Source organism: Myotis daubentonii, chromosome 14, assembly GCF_963259705.1.
Source record: "Myotis daubentonii chromosome 14, mMyoDau2.1, whole genome shotgun sequence".
Taxonomy (NCBI): domain Eukaryota; kingdom Metazoa; phylum Chordata; class Mammalia; order Chiroptera; family Vespertilionidae; genus Myotis; species Myotis daubentonii.
The window spans coordinates 30,959,353-30,982,267 of record NC_081853.1 but is presented as its reverse complement, the minus strand read 5'-3'; the positions used below and the strand labels follow the sequence as shown (position 1 = coordinate 30,982,267).

At 42.2% G+C, this 22,915-nt stretch overlaps 2 protein-coding genes across 3 annotated transcripts in view; both read left to right on the top strand.

The window, feature by feature from the left end:
* PCCB (propionyl-CoA carboxylase subunit beta) overlaps window positions 1-20,015 on the top strand; it is a 63,906-nt gene extending 43,891 nt beyond the window's left edge. Inside the window, exons 10-15 of one of the 2 annotated variants that reach the window (XM_059663862.1) lie at window positions 1,704-1,827; window positions 15,873-15,980; window positions 16,232-16,332; window positions 16,763-16,861; window positions 17,865-17,964; window positions 19,703-20,015. In XM_059663862.1, coding sequence (XP_059519845.1) covers window positions 1,704-1,827; window positions 15,873-15,980; window positions 16,232-16,332; window positions 16,763-16,861; window positions 17,865-17,964; window positions 19,703-19,824 — 654 coding nt within the window. In that variant the 3' untranslated portion in view covers window positions 19,825-20,015. The remainder of the gene's footprint in view (window positions 1-1,703; window positions 1,828-15,872; window positions 15,981-16,231; window positions 16,333-16,762; window positions 16,862-17,864; window positions 17,965-19,702) is intronic. The other variant, XM_059663863.1, reaches the window with a different exon arrangement.
* Window positions 2,931-4,994, top strand: LOC132215329 (apoptosis inhibitor 5-like; the record flags this gene model as incomplete). The annotated part of the gene is given in 4 exon segments (XM_059663393.1): window positions 2,931-3,070; window positions 3,072-3,235; window positions 3,238-3,503; window positions 3,738-4,994. Coding segments are annotated over 4 exon segments (1,590 nt in total), but the record flags the coding sequence as incomplete, so codon positions are not given.
* Window positions 20,016-22,915: the final 2,900 nt, after the last annotated feature.

The following is a 22,915-nucleotide window of genomic DNA, read 5'->3' as shown; positions in this document are numbered from 1 at the left end:
GGTCTCAGTCATGAGCCCCGATTCTCCTTTTGCCCCGTAGAGCCCTGTCCCTGGTTCAAGGCTCAGTCATCTTTCCAGGTACTGCCTGCGGGGCTGGAGGGGGCTGGAGGAAAGCCCAGAGCCCCGCTCCAGCCTGAGCTGGGTCCTCAGTGTGCCTCTCTGGTCGGAGTATGCGCTGTGGGCCTCCCCTCAGCATCTGTTCTTCACTTTTCCTAAGGCCTGCTCCAACCCCTAACTTCTTTCTCCGCTTCCCACTCTGATCACATGATATGGGCATTTCCTTTATGGAGAAAATTGAAAGCATCACGTTTATCACTCCCCACAAGTGACCATTTCTTCAGCCTCATCAATAAGGTGTCTCCACTTGGGTTCCTAAGCAAGATGTCTCTACCTAGGCTCCTGACTCCATCCTTCCCCAGCCAAAGTCTTGCTTTCTTGACGGTTTCTTTCTTTTTTTTTTTTTTAAAACCTCTAACTTGCCGAAACCGGTTTGGCTCAGTGGATAGAGCGTCAGCCTGCGCACTGAGAGGTCCCGGGTTCGATTCCGGTCAAGGGCATGTACCTGGGTTGTGGGCACATCCCCAATGGGGGATGTGCAAGAGGCAGCTGATCGATGTTTCTCTCTCATCGATGTTTCTAACTCTCTCTATCTCTCTCCCTTCCTCTCTGTGAAAAATCAATAAAAAAAAATATATATATATATATATATATATATATATATTAAAACCTCTAACTTTTGCTGTAGCCAGTTTGGCTCAGTGAAGAGAGTGTTGGCCTGTGGACTGAAGGGTCCCAGGTTCGATTCCGGTCAAGGGCACATGCCTGGGTTTCGGGCTCGGTCCCCGGAGGGGGGTGTGCAGGAGGCAGCCGATCAGTGATTCTCATCATTGAGGTTTCTATCTCTCTCTCCCTCTCCCTTCCTCTCTGAAATCAATAAAAATATATTTAACAGACAAACAATAAAATCTTTACCTTTTTCTCCCTCTCGTAACTTCTTTCTCTTAGGAATAAATGTGTATGAACATGTATAGCTTTCTCATCTACTTAAAAAACACACAAAAAGCCCTAACCGGTTTGGTTCAGCGGATAGAGTGTCGGCCTGCAGACTCAAGGCTCCCAGGTTCGATTCCGGTCAAGGGCATGTACCTTGGTTGCGGGCACATCCCCAGTAGGGGGTGTGCAGGAGGCAGCTGATCGGTGTTTCTCTCTCATCGATGTTTCTAACTATCTCTATCCCTTCCTCTCTGTAAAAAAATCAATAAAATATATTAAAAAACACACACACACAAAAACATGCCAAATTCAAATAAAGCCTTTTAAAAAGGCCTTCCTGGTTGTCCCATGAATCAAAAGGTCACTGGTTTGATTCCTGGTCAGGGCACATGACTAAGTTGTGGGCTCAATTCCCAGTAGGGGCTGTGCAGGAGGCAGCTGATCAGTGTTTCTCACAGTGATGTTTCACTTTCTCAAGTCAATAAAAACATTAAAAAAATAAAAATAAAAAGGCTGTACTAGTGTATCCTCCCCTAGCAGTGTGCACAGGGGTTTTCCCATCCAGCAGGGAGAAGGTGCCCCTCTGTCCGTTTTGCTTCCTTGGAGAGTCTGTGGTGGGGTGGCGGCTAACCAGCTCGTAATTCTGTAATGTCATTAGTTGTATCTTGTTCTTTATCGTTTTGAGCTCAGGAGTTAATTTATCCCTGCAGGTTGTTGATGAGCGAGAATTTTTTGAGATCATGCCCAATTATGCCAAGAACATCGTTGTTGGTTTTGCAAGAATGAGCGGGAGGACCGTTGGAATTGTGGGCAACCAACCTAATGTGGCTTCAGGTAGGAAGGGGACGCTCTCATAGACCTCAGGTGGTGGTGAGGGGGTCAGGGCTGCCTGGCCCTCGGTGTCTACCTTCTGCTTTTTCCTCGGACATGGCCTTCCAAGCCAAAGAAAAGACTCAAATAGATGTTGTTATGAAAGCTGTTTTCTCTTTTAATGTTAATTTCTCAAATGCTTCTTTTATCCTTTCCTATTTTTTTTAAAATATATTTTATTGATTTTTTACAGAGAGGAAGGGAGAGAGATAGAGAGTTAGAAACATCGATGAGAGAGAAACATCGATCAGCTGCCTCCTGTACATCTCCTACTGGGGATATGCCTGCAACCCAGGTACATGCCCTTGACCGGAATCGAACCTGGGACCCTTCAGTCCGCAGGCCGACGCTCTATCCACTGAGCCAAACCGGTTTCGGTCCTTTCCTATTTTTTAAGGCCTTATTGATAACTTCCCTCCTGAACTTGTAAAGTCTTAACTTTTTCAGAGGTCTACTTTTTGTTCCCTTCAGTTAGATTTATGACTCATCCGTGAAACTGAGTTCCATGAGGGCAAGGGTGTTGGTGTCTTATTCAGTTTAACCTCCAGCGCCTTCAGTGGTTCCAGATACAGAGTATGTGACAAGTTAAATCTTGCTGTGTCTGTGCCCTACAGCTTTCTGGTAATATGGCCAGACCCGAGTCACAGCCAGGTGTCAGGGACTCTTCCATGGTTGTGCTCTGGGTCGGGTTGGGAGTGTGGAGTGGGGACCTTAGATACTGTTTTCCTGTCATGTATGGGATCCTGACATGGAATGTGTATTTTATTTCTGGAGGAAAATTTTCTTGCTTTCTAATGTGCTCCTAGGTATGGGAGGGCAGCAGGGCTTTCTTTGCAGGGCTCAGCAAGCCTCAAGTCAGGATGTACAGAGAGAAGGAGGAACTGATGGCTCCTAAAGGGACATGACCCAGAGTGAACATGCAGCCAGCTGTCTGTACAGAGGCTGGCCAGCCTGTCCCACTTAGCCAGTGACAAAACTTACGAAGAAACAGGAATACCAGTGATAGCTTCAGGAATCTGCCTTGGACTTTGTTTTTGCTGGATTTATCCATCTAAAAACACATAACTTTGAACTTCGGGGGCGGTGGTGGAGCCGGCGAGGACAACGAGGACCGCAGGAGCGACCCCTCGGCTTGTCGCTCGCCATGCCGACCGACCGTGGAGGAGCTCTACCGCAACTATGGCCTCCTAGCCGGTGCCACGAGCCAGTGGGCAGCATAAAGATGTCTATCAAGTGATATCGGATGGTGTGAAAGGTGGTACCAAGGAAAAAAGGTTAGCAGCTCAGTTTATTCCAAAATTCTTTAAGCATTTTCCAGAATTGGCTGATTCTGCTATCAATGCACAGTTAGACCTCTGTGAGGATGAAGATGTACAATTTGGCGGCAAGCAATTAAAGAGCTTCCTCAATTTGCCACTGGAGAAAATCTTCTCCGAGTAGCAGATATCCTAACCCAACTTTTGCAGACAGATGACTCTGCAGAATTTAGATTAGTGAACAATGCCCTATTAAGTATATTTAAGATGGATGCAAAAGGGACTTTAGGTGGCTTATTCAGCCAAATCCTTCAAGGAGAAGACATTGTTAGAGAACGAGCAATCAAATTCCTTTCTACAAAACTTAAGACTTTACCAGATGAGGTCTTTTTTTTAAAAAATATATTTTATTGATTTTCTATAGAGAGGAAGGGAGAGAGACAAAGTCAGAAACATCGATGAGAGAGAAACATCAATCAGCTGCCTCCTGCACATCTCCTACTGGGGATGTGCCCGCAACCCAGGTACATGCCCTTGACCGGAATCGAACCTGGGACCTCTCAGTGCGCAGGCCGACGCTCTATCCACTGAGCCAAACCGGTTTCGGCACCAGATGAGGTCTTGACAAAGGAAGTAGAGGAACTTATACTAACTGAACCCAAAAAGGTCCTAGAAGATGTGACTGGTGAAGAATTTGTCCTGTTCATGAAGAAACTGTCTGGGTTAAAGAGCTTACAGACAGTGAGTGGAAGACAGCCACTTGTAGAGTTGGTGGCTGAACAGGCTGACCTAGAACAAACCTTCAACCCGTCGGATCCCGACTGTGTGGACAGGCTCTTACAGTGCACTCGGCAGGCGGTACCCCTCTTCTCGAAAAATGTGCATTCCACAAGGTTTGTGACTGACTTCTGTGAGCAGGTTCTACCTAACCTCAGCTCCTTAGCTACTCCATTGGGGGGTCTTGATATACAGTTGGAGGTATTGAAACTGTTGGCGGAAATGAGTTCATTTTGTGGTGACATGAAAAAGCTAGAAACAAATTTAAGGAAACTGTTGGATAAGCTATTGGAGCACATGCCTCTCCGTCCAGAAGAAGCAGAAAATGGGGAGAATGCTGGTAAAGAAGAACCTAAGCTGCAATTCAGTTATGTCGAGTGTTTGTTGTACAGCTTCCACCAGTTGGGTCGAAAACTTCCAGATTTCTTAACAGCCAAACTGAATGCAGAAAAGCTCAAAGATTTTAAAATTAGGCTGCAGTACTTTGCATGGGGCCTGCAGGTTTATATCAGACAACTTCGCTTGGCTCTCCAGGGTAAAACAGGCGAGGCCTTAACAACAGACGAGAACAAGATAAAAGTTGTTGCATTGAAAATAACAAATAACATCTATGTTTTAATCAAGGATCTCTTCCACATTCCTCCCTCTTATAAGAGCACAGTAACATTATCCTGGAAACCTGTACAGAAGGTTGAAATAGGGCAAAAGAGAGCTACTGAAGATACAATTTCTGGTTCACCACCCAAGAAATCTCCAGCAGGACCAAAAAGAGATGCAAGGCAGATTTATAATCCTCCTAGTGGGAAATACAGCAGCAATTTGGGCGACTTTAATTATGAGAGGAGCCTTCAGGGGAAGTAGAGGTGGCCGAGGTTGGGGAGCACGAGGAAATTGTAGTCGGGGAAGACTCTACTGAATAAGACGTCACATTCTTCAGCATCGTCATGAGCTTAGTATACTTAAATTCTACTACTCATTGGATTGCCGGGGGTGTCCCTTAAAAGGACCGCTGCCTTCAGCTAAAAACTTATTGTTCTTTATACCTTTGTATGTATGATCTACTTTTGTAACATACCATGGTTGTGTCCAAGGTAAAACCACAGCAATAATTTTGGATGCTTTGTGCACAATCTGTTTTTGCAATATCATCATTATTCAGACTTCATATTGTGAATCTTTTAAACATCTTAATAATTTGTTGAGAGCTATTCAAATCTAAAATATAATGGAATTCTATTTCTGATAACTGGTAAAGATAATCAGTTTTGAAAGCTTACTGGTTTTCTTCTCCCCTCTGTCCTTTCCCCCCAATATATAGAGAAGAGTAATGGTCAATTTTAACATTCGGTTTTCATTTTTTTTTTTTTTAAATAAAGCTGCTAGGCAATGGTTCAGCATTCCTACCTAGTGTACTAAGAGCAAACTACTTAAATGTAGAAGTATTACATTTTTAGGAGAATGTAAGCTGCTTTGCACTGCTTACTTAACTCTTCTCCATATGTTGTGATAAGCTTTTGAATATGGGATCTTACTATTTGAATAGAAATGTGTATGTATAATATACATACATACATACATACATACATACATAAGATGTGTGTGTGTGTGTGTGTGTGTGTGTGTGTATGTATACTGACTACACAACATAAATCATTTTTTAAAATTCCAGGAACAGGTAATCTTTGACATGGTGATTACCCTTTTGAGGCTGAATCCATTATTAACTTGTTATCTAGGTTTTCTTCCCAGTAGTGAGGGATTTTGAGTCCGTTGCACTTACATGATTATTGTTATTTAAAACTGAAAATAAAAAAAGGCTGCGTTTTCAAAGATGAGTTTGGCGATCCCTTTTGGAGAAATACAGGCAAAATACTGAATCTGATGTATATATAGGTTTCTAAAGGATGACATAGAATAATTTAGAATTTGGGAATTGAATAACCAGGGCAATCCAGGAAAAGTGACTTGATAACATGTTCTACCAATAATAAGGGATTGTCTCTGTTTGCTTTTGCCACTTTGAAGATTTTAACTTCTCAGGTTATCAAAATTATTGTATAAGTTAGCCAATAGAATACTTAGGTTAAAAAACAGATGGGGGAGTTTGTGGAGTGTTTAATGTCATGGGCATTTTTAGTAGCATAGGTCCTTTGCTCTGCATTTGAATGTTTTATATATTTTTGTTTCATAGTTAATATTCCCTCCCCAAGTTTGCTACTCTAATCCAATGTCTGAGTAACATTTTCTAGTAGTTTGGCATATTTTTTGAGGAATAGTTAGTAATTCCAATGGCAGTGTCTTCATTACTGTTAACCCTTACATTGGGGAAAAAACAAAACCCCTTTGTTAGAATTACTGCACATGTTTATGGGATAAATATTTTTTGAAGACTAGAATTATACAAGTGAGCATAAGAAATTGGTCAGCTAGATTATGGAATGGTGGCAATAATCTAAACATTCCAAAAGGCAATGAGCTGAACCTGAGCTCCCTTGGAATCTGAACAGACTTAGGAATATAGAATTGCTACTTGAAAACTGAGATCAGGTGGCCGAAAGCCAATTCAAGTACAGTGGGGCCTTGACTTACGAGTTTAATTCATTCTGTGACGGAGCTCGTAACTCAGATTACTCGTATGTCAAATCATTAAAGTGAACGAGTGAGACACGTGATGCTGGGCTGATGTTGTGGCATTCACTGTGACGTTCGCTGCGCCAACTAGCGGTGGGGTATCTGAAGCTGGCTTGTAACCCGAATTTAGCTCGCAACTCAAAGCAAAAAATCGGCCGAGAGACGGCTCGTATCTCAAAAAACTCGTTAGTCGGGACACTCATAAGTCAAGGCCCCACTGTATAGGAACTGTATTAGGACTACAGTTATATAAATTTGAACATTAGGGGTAACTTTTCCTCTTTTTCTTTTTTAAAGAGTATTTGTAAACTTAAAGCTGAGCAGAATTGACTCTAAGTTTGATAGTGAGTTGACTGTGTTTCTTCCTTTGCCATATCATTGTTCCCCTTCCCTTTCCTAAGGCAATCATGCACAACTTAGGTTACTTTTGCTTCGAAAATTTGAATGAAAAACTTCATGTCATGATTGTTTTTCTTTTGCAAGACATCTGTTTATCACATTGTTCAAAAGTAAATGTTTCCTTATGCTTTTGAAATAAATTTCCTTTTGTAATTAAAAGTAAAAATAAAAAAATAAAAATAAACCAACACATAACTTTTCTGCCTTACAATAGCACATAGTTTGTTTTTGCTTTTGTTTTGAGGTTTGAGGTTTATTTGCTTGTTTTCTACTCTACACCTGGACAGTGCCCTTTAGCTTTGCTAAGGCAAACAGAAGGTCAAGTATCAGAACTCCCTGCCATTTGTGTGTGTGGTTGGGAGGCCCAGGCCAACACCTCATTCATTCTCAGTGGCCTTAACTCTGTGGGTCTGCTCCTCTTCCTCCTCATCTGTCCACTCTCTGTCTCCCGTGGCACCCTTACCAACTGTTGGCTCTGAGAAGAAACCTCTCTATAAAATTTTTGCCATTTTTATTTTGACATCTTGCCCTGAAATCACCCATTTTTAAATTGGTGTTTGTTTTCTTATTCCTGTGTTTTAAATAGTTCTTTGTATATGTTAGATAGCAGTCCTCAACCAGATGCATATTTTGCAAATATTTTCTCTGGTCTGAGGTTGTCTTCTTATTCTTTAGACAGTGTCCTTTGCTGAGCAGAAGGTTTTAATTTAATCAAGCCCAGCTTACCAATTATTTCTTTCATGGATCATTCTTTTGATCATATATCTAAAAATTTACCCATATACCTACGGTCTTCTAGGTTTTTTTCTATGTTATCTTCCAGGAATTTTATAGTTTTGTGTTTTACATTTAGGTCTGTGGATCCATTTTGAATTGATTTTTGTAAAAAGCAGAACCTATATCTAGATCAATTTCTTTTGCTGTGGGTGTCCAGTTCCAGCACCGTTTGTTGAAGAGACTATTTTTATGCCATTGTGTTGCCTGTGCTCCTTTTCACCATCAGTTGATTATATTTATGTGGGTTTATTTCTGGGCTCTCTGTTTTGTTCCATTGATCTGTTTGTCTATTCTTTCACTATTACCACTCTCATCTTGATTATTGTAGCTTTATAGTAAGTCGTACAGTTGGGTAGTGTCAGTCCTCCAACTTTGTTCTTCTTCAACATTGTGTTGGTTGAACTGGGTACTTTTGCTTCTCCATATAAAGTTCGGAATCAGTTTGTATATATTCACAAAATACTTGTTAGGATTTTGATTGAAATTGTATTAAATCTAAACATCAAGTTGGAAGGAACTGACCTCTTGACAATATTGTGTCTTCCTAACTGTGAACATGGAATATCTCTTCATTTATTTAGTTCTTTTATTTTGATCAGCAGTTTTGTAGTCTTCCTCACATATATCTTGTATGTATATTCTTAGATTTATGTAATTTGTTAGATTTATTTTGTCAGATTGTACTTTTTGTGGGGGTGTGCTAATGTAAATGGTGTGTTTTTAGTTTCAAATTCATTGCTGGTGTGTAGCTTTCCAGGTGTGTCCTTTCAGGGTCATGGTCTTCACTGATTGGTGGCCTCCTGGGCAGGGGGTTACTAGTCAATGCAGCTGGAGCTGAAACACAACTGAAGCCTAGATGTTATCCCTAGGGGTCAATGCATACGGGAGTGGTCATCCAAGGGAGTCCACTCTTAGGCCCCTTGTTCCTCCTCCAAGGGAGTCTACCGCATGACTGGTGACATGCCGGAGGAAAGGTCAGAAGAGGGTCTGAACTGCACAACCAGGAAAATGAAAGTCAAGGGGTCTGAATCCCATGACTGGCAATATGCTTGGGGAGGAAAGGTTACCATGGGGGCGAGGTCCTAGTTTTCCCAGTTTAGCCCGTTGCTAGGTACCTGGGGCTTTCTGTCCTGATGACCTTTTTAAAAAAAATTAAATGTTTATTTTTGAAAGTATTACATATGTCCACTTTCCCCTCCATACTGTTTTCCACAGTGTCTGCACCAGTCTGCATTCCCACCAGCAGTGTACTAGGGTTCCCTTTTCTCCACATCCTTGCCAGCACTTGTCATTTGTCGATTTGTTGATGGTAGCCATTGTGACAGGTGTGAGGTGATAACTCATTGTCGTTTTAATTTGCGTCTCTCTGATGATCAGTGACTTTCAGCATTTTTTCATGTCTCTTGGCCTTCCGTATGTCTACTTTGGAGAAATGTCTATTTAGGTCCTCTGCCCATTTTTTTAATTGGATTGTTTGTCTTCCTTTTGTTAAGTTGTGGGATTTCCTTATATATTTTGGACATTAATCCTTTATCAGATGTATCATTGCCAAATATGTTTTCCCATACGGTGGGCTCCCTTTTCATTTTGTTGATGCTTTCTTTTGCTGTGCAGAAGCTTTTTATATTGATGTAGCCCCATTTGTTTTCTTCTTAGTTTCCCTTGCCCTAGGAAATGTATCTGTAAACATATTGCTATGAGAGATGTCTGAGATTTTGCTTTGAATGGTTTCTTCTAGGATTTTTATGGTTTTATGACTTACATTTATTTTAAGTCTTTCATCCATTTTGAGTTGATTGTTGTGTATGGTGTAAGTTAGTGGTGTAGTGTCATTTTTTTGCATGTATCTGTCCAATTTTCCCAACACCACTTATTGAAGAGACTGTCTTGACTCCACAGTATGTTCTTGCCTCCTTTGTCAATACTAAGTATAATGTCTTTGAGTGGATTTATGGGGTCTCTGATCTGTTCCATTGATCTATATGCCTGTTCTTGTGCCAGTACAAGGCTGTTTTGATTACAGTGGTTTGTAGTATAATTTGATATCTAGTATTGTGATCCCTCCAACTTTGTTTTTCTTTCTCAAGATTGCTGTGGCTATTCAGGGTATTTTTTGGTTCCATATCAATTTTATTACATCTTACGTAATTTTATTACATTTTATTTGGGTTGTCAATACTCAGACTATTTTTTTGTTTGATTTTTAGTCTAGCCTCTTTGTACTTTTTGCAATTTTTAAATTTAGAATTGTCTTTACCCTGTGACTCATGACTCAGATTCTTTTTTTTAATTTTAATTTTTTATTATTTTCATAGTTCTCACATGAGGATATTTTTTCCATTGAGAGTGGAAAGGAAGTGGGGAGGGGAGGGAGGGAGGGAGGGAGAGAGAGAGAGAGAGAGAGGAGAGAGGAGAGAGAGAGAGAGAGAGAGAGAGAGAGAGAGAGAGAAGAACATCAATGTGTGTGAGAGAGAGAGTGATTGGTTGCCTCCCGCACACACCCTGATCAGGGCTGCCTTGACTGAGAATCAAACCTGAGACCCTTCTGTTCGTGGGCAGATGCTCTAACCACTGAACAAACTGACTAGGGCAAAAACATTCTTCTTTTAATGAGTTATAATTACACACAATAAAATGCACAACTTTCAAGTACTCATTTTGATGGGTTTCATCAATTTGATAGTTGTATACAGCCTTGTAATCAACATCTAAAACAGGATACAGAACATTTCTATCGTTTCAGAAAATGCATTCGGTAAGAGGGACTTTTTTTTTTAACAAAATATATATTTTTATTGCTTTCAGAGAGAGAAAGGGAGAAGGGAAAGGGAGATAAGAACATTGATGAGAGAGAAACATCGATTGCTGCCTCCTGCACACCCTCTCCTGGGGATTGAGCCTGCAACCCGGGCATGTGCTCTGACTGGGAATGAATTATCTGCATATAATTTATAGATGAAACAAGAGTTAGTTTTTTATTTAAAAAAATTTTCCCCATGCAGATATTTAATTGTTCCATACCATTGTAAAAAGACTTTCTTTCCACATTGAATTGTTTTGGTGCCTGGTCTAATAACAGTTTGTAGGTATATTTTTTCACAGTCTGTTTTGTTTCATTGTTGTTTTTGCCTATCTTTATGCCTATGCCAATACTGTCTTTTTTTTTTTTTAATTAATTTCAGAGACACACAGAGAGGGAAAGAGAGATAGAAACATCAATGATGAGAATCATTGATTGACTGCCTCCTGCACTCCCCCTGCTGGGGATCCAGCCCATGACCTGGGCATGTGACCTGACTGGGAATTGAACTGTGACCTCCTGGTTCATAAGTTGATTCTCAGCTACACCGGCCAGGCTGCCAATACTGTCTTGATTACTGTACTTTATAGTTCTCAACCTGGAACAATTTTGATATCCTTGAGACATATGGCAATGTTGGAAACATTTTTGGTTTTCACAGGTGCCAATGGGGGTTGGGCTATCTAGGGTAGAAGCCAGAAATGCTGCTCAGCATCCTGTGTTCACAAACAAATCTCCACAGCAAAGAATTATTCAATTGAAAATGTCAATGCCAAGGTTGAGAAACCTGCTTTGTAAGTATGTCTTGAAGTCAACTAGTGTCCATCTTCCATTTTTGTTCTTTTTCTAAATACTGTTTGACTAGTCTGTCTTCTTTGTATTGCCATATGAATTTTGGAAGGATCTGTTTAAGAATATCTACAAAATAACTGCCTATGGTTTTGATAGGGATTGCTTGAAAATATAGATCTATCCAGGATGTTAGCTATAAAACTTAAAAAATAATTAAATCTAAAATAATTAAAATAGTATAAGTAAATAATTAATATTAAATACAATCTGTATATATAAAAGGCTAAATGACTGGCTGTACATCTGTCTGACTGTCCGACCAACGGGCCGGTACATATGATGCACACTGGCAATTTAAAAATAACGTTGAGGGAGACAACCAAGATGGTGGCATAGGTAAACACCTTTACCTGCTACCTCTCAGAACCACATCAAAACTACAACTAAAAGACAAAACAAATATCATCCAGAACCACGGGAAAGCTGGCTGAGTGGAAGTTCTACAACTAGAAGGAAAGAAAAAAGCGCACTGAGACTGGTAGGAGGTGCAGAGGTGCCCGCGAAATGGGCGGGCAACTGGCTGTGCTGTTGTTTTTTTCAATCAGGAGGGAGATACAGGCTCCCATTCTGGGCAAGACTCTGGGGACCCAGACTCATACGGGGAGGAATGGGACGTCTGGCATCGGGCTGGAACATGAGGGCGGCTTTCTCTCAGAGGTGCTTCCAGCGATCATTGTTCTTGCACAGGGCTGCAGGATACAGAGACCTGGGGACCTCTCCAAGGCAAAGCAGACTGGCAGCCTTTGCTGTTTGCTCCGCCCTGGTGATTCCCTGAGACCCCACCCCACCCAATTTACAACCCCACCCAGTGGCTTTTGCATATGAATGGCCTGTCCTTTTGCAACCTAAAACCTAACAAACTGCAGCTGGGTCAAAGAGCTCCAAAGCTTCCAAAAGAAGGCCGAAGGCCTGGCAGCAGCAGCCTGCATTGCTTCACAGCTGGGCCTCATCTGGGCACTTCCAAACCCCAAACAAAGAGGAGGAATCTGCAGATCTCTCTGTAGCTCCTGCGGATGGCCTCAGACAGTGGCTGACTTTGCACCTCCTTGGAGATCCAAGAGTCAGTGTACCCAGTGGTCAGTGTGAGACCATATCAGATTACAAATCTTCACATCCATAAGTGCCGCACTCAAGAGGCAGACTCAGTGAGCAGCAAAGCCCCACTGAAGCAAGTCCTGCCTCATAAGGGTGTCTCCAGCACAGCAGTTCTCCCATTGTAGTCACAGCTGGTCCTCACAACCAATTGGCCTGGAGGTCAATTCCTCCCAGTGATACCGACAGCATTCAAGGCTTAACTACAACAAGACTGTATACACAGACCACAAAGGGGTGCACCAAGAGTGTCCACCTCAGGTAATTGGGGAGGCTGAGCCACTGGGCCCTATAGGACACCTAGCACACAAGGCCACTCTGTCAACACAGGGAAGCAGCCAAAATGCGGAGACAAAGAAACATGTCACAAGTGAAAGAAATGAAGGAAAGCAAACTACTGGAAATAGAGTTCAAAACCATGGTTGTAAGGTTACTCAAGACTCTTCTAGAAACCTCTGAGAAATTTAGTGAGACCCTCAAGGACGTGAAAAAGGACCAATCAGAAATTAAGCACACACTGACTGAAAGAAAGAATATTATACAGAGATCTAACAGCAGACTAGAAGAACCCAAGAGTCAAGTCAAAGATTTGAAATATGAAGAAGCAAAAAACATCCAACCGGAAAAGCAAAAAGAAAAAAGAATCCAAAAATATGAAGATAGTGTAAGGAGCCTATGGAACAACTTCAAGTGTACCAACATCCGAATTATGGGGGTGCCAGAAGAAGAGAGAGCAAGGTATTGAAAACCTATTTGAAGAAATAATGACAGAAAACTTCCCCCACCTGGTGAAAGAAATAGACTTACAGGTCCAAGAAGCGCGGAGAACCCCAAACAAAAGGAATCCAAAGAGGACCACACCAAGACACATCATAATTAAAATTCCAAGAGCAAAAGACAAAGAGAGAATCTTAAAAGCAGCAAGAGAAAAACAGTTACTCACAAGGGAGTACCCATACGACTGTCAGCTGGTTTCTCAACAGAAACTATGCAGGCCAGAGGGAGTGGAAAGAAATATTCAAAGTGATGAATGCCAAGAACCTACAACCAAGATTACTTTATCCAGCAAAGCTATCATTCAGAACTGAAGATCAGATAAAGAGCTTCACAGATAAGGAAAAGCTAAAGGAGTTCATCACCACCAAACCAGTAGTATATGAATTGCTGAAGGGTATTCTTTAAGAAGAGGAAGAAGAAGAAAAAGGTAAAGATAAAAATTATGAACAACAAAATGACAACAAATATGTTTCTATCAACAAGTGAACCTAAAAATCAAGTGAATAAAAAATCTGATGAACAGAATAAACTGGTGAATATAATAGAATTGGGCATAGAAAGGGAGTGGAGGACTGACAATTCTTGGGGGGGAGGGAATAGATTGGACAAAAATCGTACAACTATGGACGAGGACAGTGGCGGGGGGTAAGGGCATGGGGTGGGGCGGGAACCAGGTGGAGGGGAGCTATGGGGGGAAAAAAGAGGAACAACTGTAATAATCTGAACAATAAAGATTTATTAAAAAATAAATGAACGTTGACTCTCGCCAGTCGCATGCGTGTGTTTTGATCTGTCATTGTCGATCATGAATTTGGTTGTTTTTTTGACATTCATATTAAAATATTTATTCTAATTAATTTCCTTTCAATGTGCATGAATCTGTGCACCAGGGCACTAGTTAGTAACACAGTTTCTCAGATGTACTAGCCCTATTCCAAGTGCGTAATAGCCACATGTGACTAAGGGCTACCACATTGACTAGCACAGGCAGAGAACATTTCCATCATCGAAAAGAAAGTTCTTTTGGACAGCACGAGTATAGAGCAAATTGGAGATTGATTTATTCTTTTGATGCACCAGTATGTTAAATTGTTTTGTAGCTACTCTTTTTTATATACAGGCAGTCCTTGGGTTATGTCGGACTCGACGTACATTGTTTTGTGGTTATGTCGCCATCTTCCATTTATTTATTTAAAAAAAAAAGTTCCGTCATTTCGACTTATGTACATATGTGCTTTGCTTTTTATTATTTATTTACCACAAGTAAAAGTCAGGAATTGTTATCTTTCTTTTACATTTTTTTACTGTTTCACTTCATTACTGCTGTGTATGTGCTCCATGTGAGTGACGTAGGTGCTTATGTAGGTGGATTTCGACTTACAGCAAAAATCGTGTTACGTTGTGCTGTAGGAACGGATCTCCAACGTAATTCGAGGACCTACTTTGTGTGCGTGTGTGTTTGTGTGTGTATACTTTTATTGATTTCAGAGAGGAAAGGAGAGGGAGAAATAGAAACATCAATGATGAGAAAATCATTGATTGGCTGCCTCCTGCATGCCCCCTATTGGGGATTGAGCCCACAACCTGGGCATGTGCCCTTGACTAGGATCAAACCTAGAACCCTTCAGTCTGCAGGCCGACAAGGGCTGTAAATACTCTTTATCAGATTGTAGAAGTTCCATCGCACTCTTAGTTTACTGCTAATTTTTAATTTTGAATGAATATTGAATTTTGGCAAATGCTTTCTCTATATATGTTGAGATGACCATATTATTTTCCTACTTCATTTAGTAGTTTCACTCGTTTTCACACACGTTAAATCAACCTTGAATTCTTGAAATAAATGCCACTTGATCATGATGCATTAGTTTTTATATATTGCTGGATTTGAACTGGTAATATATTGGGAATTTTTGCATCTGTGTTGATGAGGGATTTTGGTCTGCATTCTCTGTCATAATATCCTTCTTCTGTGGTATCAGGGTAGTGCTGGCCTCATAGAATATGTTGATAATTGATCTAGGAGGGGGATTTACTAGTAATTGAACTCTACTTCATGTCACTTTATAGATGCCCTCTCCTTTAACACGTTAAGCGCCCATTCAGTCACCGGTGACTGACACTATACTTTCTGTCCGGAAGACAAAACAGGCTGGGCGCTTAACGTGTTAATCCTTACAAACTTGGTAGGAGGTAGTAACATCCTACTTTGCAGGTTAGGAACCTCACCTCAGAAACATAAAGTCATTTCCCAAGGGCACATAGCTGTAATTGGTGGGACCAGGATTTGATTTCAAGCTACAGGGACTCCAAGACCAGCCCCTGAATGATACTTCCCACTAGGTTCCACGGGGGTGAACGAGGCTGTGCCTCAGGTGGCAGCAGCCCTTCAGTGTGAGGTAGAGCCGGGTAGTCTGCACGGGGCTGTGCTCCCAGCAAGGGAGCTTGCGGGCGGGGCCACGCCCAGGCCCTCCTCGGGCAGTGCCAGGTGGGTTCTCTTGTCTGCCCTGTCTTTCCTGGAAAGCGAGAGTCCCCCTTTTCCATTCTCTGAAGAGGAGATGTTGGTGCCTCTATAGAAATCGCTCTTGGATTGTGAGTGGAACTGGGAATTGCCCAGAAGCTCAGCCTGGATAACTTCTCTCTTCTAGGATGCTTGGATATTAATTCTTCTGTGAAAGGGGCTCGTTTTGTCCGATTCTGTGATGCTTTCAACATTCCACTCATCACTTTTGTTGATGTCCCTGGTTTTCTGCCTGGTAAGTCATTGACAGGTGGGAGCCAGGAGAGGTGGCTTTCCCACTGAGATCCCCACTTCATTTGGAGATTTTGCAAATTCCCTGAAGATTTGTGACTTCTCCATAGTCTGGTTGTCCAGAATATGGGGCTGTGTGAGGGTTGCTCCTCTCCTGGCCTTTTGAGGAGCAGGGGAAGACCTCACAGCTGAGAGTGGCAGGCAGACCTTGTGAGGGCCATTGTGGGTACCTAGTAACTGTTCTTCGTTACCTAGGCACAGCACAGGAGTACGGGGGCATCATCCGGCATGGCGCCAAACTTCTCTACGCATTTGCCGAGGCAACTGTGCCCAAAGTCACAGTTATCACCAGGAAGGTGAGACGTTCACTGGAGCCTGGGAGCCCATCCCTCCTGACCTCATGGTCGTGGTTGGAGAGGTGGCCGAGAGTTGCAGCAGGGGTAGGAGGAGTGTATGCTCACCCTAAAAGATTGTGTGAGGACAGCGTTTATATACTTGGGGACACATCCTGCAGAGCTGTCCATGGTCATCTCTGGGAACTGAAAATAGCAGTGGGAGAAGCTGTGAAAGAATGGTGTTGATCGTGAGAGCTGCTGGCCTGCACCCAGGGAGTCTCTGCTCCAGCTCCCTGGTCTCACACACACTGGGCGTTCAGTAGCCCGGAGGGGGCGAAGGGGCAGGGGCTCTTCTTCTTTTTATTCTCATTTCATTTGGATTCTTGGGATCTGTCAGGGACAGGATCTGGCTGACTCAAACGCTAACATTCGCCTTGTGGGTCTTTTCTAGGCCTATGGTGGTGCCTATGATGTCATGAGCTCCAAGCACCTGTGTGGTGACACCAACTATGCCTGGCCCACAGCAGAGATTGCAGTCATGGGAGCAAAGGTGAGGATCTCTAGCTTTCCTTTTTCCTGGGCCTAGAGACTGTACCCTCTCAGCAGGAGCTTAAAGCATAGCTGGGAAATGTTGGAAAGAGGTCAGGGTCCCCAGGATGGACCCAGACTCCAGGGAGATGGGGCCTAGAACTTGGAAAGTTTCCCTCCTGGGGCCCCAGGGCCGGTTCGGCCTCCTGTCCTGCACTCTCACTTAAGGCCCATGCTGCAATCTCATGCTCAGGGTTTTGAGATTGTCAGTAAAGAGATGAGTCAGCTGAAGGAGCTGTTGAGAGGATTGGACATTTCCCCCAACCCCATCTCATCTCCTAGGGAGGGCCCCAGAGCCACTCCTTTGAGCCCACAGAAGCTGAACTGACCCTGGTGACTTTGTTTTGTTCTGAACCCGGTGACTTTGGGCAAGGTACTTCCTGTTGCTCAGCCTGTTCCTCACTCCTTTCCTGCTTTTGAATAGCTGTTGGTGTTGAACCAGATAACTATACCCTCCACCGTCTGAGCTGACTTTTAGGGATTCTGATGTGAAGGCTTATTTTTCAATTCCTCCTACTTCTTCATTTGCAGTTCAATGTGGCATCCTCTGGCCACAGAATTTTGTACTCAGGGTTCAGGATAATGAAAAAGGAAAACAGCATTTTACTTCCCCTTGATGCAGGAGACCACGGATGTAATAGTGGAAAATAGGCCACATGTCTTTGGATCAGTGCAATTGGCTGATGGTAGGACGGAATCTGGGGAAACAAGCTCCTGGCTTTGCCTGGGCTGCCTGTTTTTGGGGCCACAGCTGAGCGTCCCATCACACAGCCCCATCATGGAATCATGATGGCTGACTCTAGGCAGTTCCCGTGTCTGTGCCCTGGCACCTGGAGCTGGCCCTTCACTCCAGTACACTTTGATTTACCAAGAGATTGGCAATCACAGATAATGAGTTAATGAGTTGAGGGAGGTCTGTCCAGGTTGCAATCTCCATTGAAATTCATTAACCCCTCTCATGACAGGGTGCTATGGAGATAATTTTCAAAGGGCGTGAGAATGTGGAAGATGCTCAAGCAGAATATATCAACAAGTTTGCCAATCCTTTTCCTGCAGCGGTGAGAGGTAGGCACTGTGGTGGGGATGGCAGCATAGTTCATTTGGTGGGTCACTTGTTCTCATTCTTCTCCTCCAAAAAATCTCACATAAACTGCCTTTTGCCATTACAGTTGAACCTGGAGACTGTTAAAGGTAGGGATTGTCCCTGGGCAATCATCACTTAAGGACAGTGGGACCTGTTTTAGGCTGCTTTGGTAACCAGGATGTAAGCAACATTGCTGAAATGGCTAAATTTTTTAGTTATGTTCTAGTTTCCTAGTACTCTGTAAAACTTGACCATAAAACAGAGTGAGTTCAAATAACCCTCCCCCTTATTTTGCTCATGGCTCTGTAGATCAGTGATTTGGTTTGGGCTCAGCCGGGTGGTTCTTCTGCTGGTCTTGCCTGGGATCAGTCATTCAGCTGTAGTCATCTGATGGCCTCTTACATGGTTGGTGCTAGCTGCTAGCTAGACTCTCTCCATATGGTTTCTTTTCTTTTCTTTTTTAAAAATATATTTTATTGATTTTTTACAGAGAGGAAGGGAGAGAGATAGTTAGAAACATCGATGAGAGAGAACCATTGATTAGCTGCCTCCTGCACATCTCCCCACTGGGTATGTGCCCGCAACCAAGGTACATGCCCTTGACCTGAATCGAACCTGGGACCCTTGAGTCCGCAGGCTGACGCCCTGTCCACTGAGCCGAACCGGTCAGGGGGTCTCCATATGGTTTCTTATTCTTGAGGCTAGTCCATGTGACTTGAGGGCAGCAAAAGGCTGAGAGGAGAAGCTGCAAGGTGCCTTGAGGCCTAGGTTTGAAAGTTGCAGTGTCACTTTTGCCACATTTTGTGGCAAGTCATAAAGCCAGGTAAAGAAATAGAATCTACATCTTTTTAAATTTATTTATTTATTTATTATTTATTTATTTATTTATTTTTAACATGTTTTTATTGATTTTGGAGAGAGAGGAGAGAGAACCATCGATGAGAGAGAGCCATCCGTCAGCTGCCTCCTTCATGTCTCCCACCGGGATTGAGCTGCAACCTGGGCATGTGCCCTCTGACTGGGAATCGAACCAGTGAACTCTTGGCTCATGTGTCAATGCTCAACCACCAAGCCACACTGGCCGGGCATATTTTTTATTTTTTTAACCCTCACCTGAGGACATGCTTATTGATTTTAGAGAGAAGGGGGAGAGAGAGAGAGAGAGAGAGAGAGAGAGAGAGAGAGAGAGAGAGAGAGAGAGAGAGAGAGAGGGAGAGGGGAGAGGCAGAGTTCGATCTATTTGAGAGAGTAACATTGATTGGTTGCCTTCCTGTACCCAAACCTGTAGCCTAGGTGTGTCCTGACCAGGAATCGAGCCTGATACCTTTTGGTGCATGGGAGGATGCTCCAACAACTGAGCCACACAGGCTAGGGCCAGAATCTACTTCTTCATGGCAGGCGTGTCAGTGTCATATTGTACTGGAATGGGAGGAATTGTAGCTATTTTTGAAAATACACATTTATTTTCTTTATTTCCTGTTGAATTCATCTTGGCAGGGAGAGGGTCACATTTTCCTTTTCTTGCAAAGTTGGGGACCTGCCAGAGGAATAGGGGAGCTCCAGGGATGCAGAAGAGAGTTCAGAGGGCCCAGCCTCTCTTCTATCAAGTTGGGGCCAGCTCACACTTTGGGTCCCAGAGATGTTGCCCAGGTTGAGCACAAGATTGGAGAGTGGCACCGTTGGGGATGCAGATGATCTCCCTTTTTTGTGTTTCACCAGGGTTTGTGGATGATATCATCCAGCCTTCCTCTACACGTGCCCGAATCTGCAGTGACCTGGATGTTTTAGCCAGCAAGAAGGTACAACGTCCTTGGAGGAAACATGCAAATATTCCGTTGTAAACGAATCAAAGGAAAGTAAGCCAAGAGCTAATTACTGCGTGGCCATTTGAACTCATCCCTTCCTTTTTTTGCAATCATGAAACCATTGAATCTAAATAACAGTATTTACTTGGAATGGCCAAGTTTATTAAATTCTAGAAAGATTTCATTTGCTGTAAAATTATTTGCTTTATTAAAAATATTAATTGGTATATTTTTGAGCATACATTTCTTTTTTTATGGTAGAAATATGAACAATCAGGAAAACTAGAGACAATATATATAGTATTGTCACCTAGAGCTGTCCCTGATTTGACACCTCTGTGTATTATTTTCCTTTTCTCCCCCAAGAATTAATTTTTTCTCTCCACAGGTGAGAGAGTAAGTTTTAGGGTAAAGAATTTATCTGCTTAGGCTTCAGTTTCCTGTCTTTGAAACAATACACCCTATCTTTTAATCCCTCCAGGATTTGTAGAGGATTAAATGAGATGTGTGTGTGTGTGTGTGTGTGTTTATCTAACAGAATACATTCTCAAATTTTCAAACCTATAGAAATGTTGTAGAAGTTGTATTATGGAACCTTCACTTAGATTCTCCAGTTCTTAACATTTTCTACATTTGCTTCATTTCTTTCATAAATTTATAATCTTTATTTTTATTGGCCCATTTGAAAATAAGTTACAGAATCCTGACCCTTTGTTCCCCCAAAATGTCAGTTTATTTCCTAGGAAACCAGGCTTATTATCTTACACTAAAGGCCCAGTGCACGAATTTGTGCACGGGTGGGGTCCCTCAGTCTGGCCAGCGATCAGAGCTGACCGGGGGCCCGGCCGGCCAGGGGGAGGGGCCGTGGGAGGTTGGCCGGCTGCGGGAGTTTGGAGTGCTCTGACCACCAGTGAGCAGCTTCTGCATTGAGCATCTGCCCCCTGGTGTCAGTTTGCATCATAGCAACCGGTCAACCGATTTTTCGGTTGCTTAGGCTTTTATATATATAGATAGTCCTTTATGACTGACATTTTTGAAGTGTTTGCCAATTATTTTGTTGACTGTCCTTAAATTTGGGTTTGTCTGATTGTTTCTGGATGTTCAGATTCGGGTAAAAGCAATACATATGAGTGTTGTTTCTGTGTATCACATTAGGAAACAGGTGATGTTAGTTTTTCCCTTTATTGGTGAAGTTGACTCAGGTCACTTGGTTAAGGTGGTGGTTGCAAGGTTAACATTTTCTCTTTGTAATGAATAACTAATCTGGAAACTGTTTTAAAGCCTGTCTGTCAACAAACTTTTACCAATACTTTTAGTATTCATTGATGATGAATTCTATTCTACATTGATTGTAAAATATCACATTTCTAACCTTGTCATAATGTCTGCCTTTATTAGTTGGTATTGTATTGGAAGGAAGAACTTTCTCTTCTTCTGTTTTTGTTTTAGTATTAGTTTTGACTCCTTGATTTTTTAAAAACATTTTTCCTGAAATAATTTTTTTCCAAATTTTTTTTATTTTATTGATTTTTTACAGAGAAGAAGGGAGAGGGATAGAGAGTTAGAAACATCAATGAGAGAGATTGATCAGCTGCCTCCTGCATGCCCCCCAGTGGGGATGTGCCTGCAACCAAGGTACATGCCCTTGTCTGGAATTGAACCCGGGACCCTTGAGTTCGCAGGCCGACGCTTTATCCACTGAGCCACACCAGTTTGGCTAATTAATTTTTCTTACTATGCCATCAACCTATCAAATTTTCAAGCACAGGTTAGTTATGTTTTTCTCCCTGCCCCGTCCCTACCCTACCTACCCCAAGAGTTAGTTTCTTGAGATTGGGAGCCATATATTATTCATAATTAAAATCTGTGCTTGGTACACAGTAGGTGTTTCATAAATGTTTTAATGAATGAATGTTTAATAAAACTTTAGACTCCTGGATTTGTTTAAAATTTAATTTTATTTTGATGCAGAAAATTTCCTGATTTAGCCTCTGGGAGCTCCTTCAAGCTGGCTTGATGCTTTTGATATGTCCCAATAATTTTTTGTGCACTTCCTTATTTTTTGACACACAATAATGTAGCCCTGGCATAGTCTAGTGATTTCTCCAAGAGCCCTGGCTTCTTTTAGATGCCATTTAGAAGCTTTAATTGGCTGATGTTCACATTGAATCTGGGGTGTCATTGCTTCTATTTTCAGAAGACATGGAAATGATTATACAAATATGTGGATATATATGTATGTGGGGAACTTGCATGTGTAAGTATGCATTTATTTTATATATAATTTTAAAATCATGAGTTCATGCTGACTTTTAATTCCAATCTAACATACTGGTTCTTCTTTGCCTTCCCCTATTCCATATTTATGTCTGTTTTCTCCCACAGTGATAAAACTGACTTCCATTATCTTTAACATATTTTACTCATTTGCTCAATCCTACAATAAATATAAAAGTTTCAGAACCACTACAACTATGTCAACAATTAACCCTAAGGTAAAGTTCAAGACTCTTGTAGTTCTGTCTTTAAACTGAAGGTACATGGTTATTTGGATTAGTAACTGGGTGGTTATCTATTTGAGTCTTTTGTCGGTTTCCCCGCATCCTTGTAGACTATTTTATTGAGTATGTAAAACTTTGAATCATACAGAACTATGATTCTAAGTAGTTTCGACAGAAAGACCAACCGTGGAGTGCTGTTCCAGTATGCCCCAGAGGGAGTGCTTGCTTCTGTGGTGAGAGCCCTGGGTCCTCCCACCACTGACGACTTTCCCTCGTTCCAGCCCCTTGGCTCCAAAGGTCTGTAAGCCCTGCTTGGATGTTGCATCATTTAAAGCTCATTTTGACCAACGCCAATATGTGACATCATCCACGTTCCCCATTTCTACCATCTACCCACCATGCCAGGTAGCCAGGCTTAAGTCCTTGGGAGTTTATTTTTTTAAGTTCTTTTGAGCATCTTTCTTCCCTCTCCAGTTGAAGAATGGTACTCTCCATTCTAGTTGTGCTTTTGCAGTAGTCTTACTCTCATCTCTCTGGCCTCCTCCTAAGCCTGTTCTGAGTTAATAGACTGACTGCAGCTCCAGATTTTGTTGCATTCCTCTGCTCTAGCACTTCCAGTGGTTAGT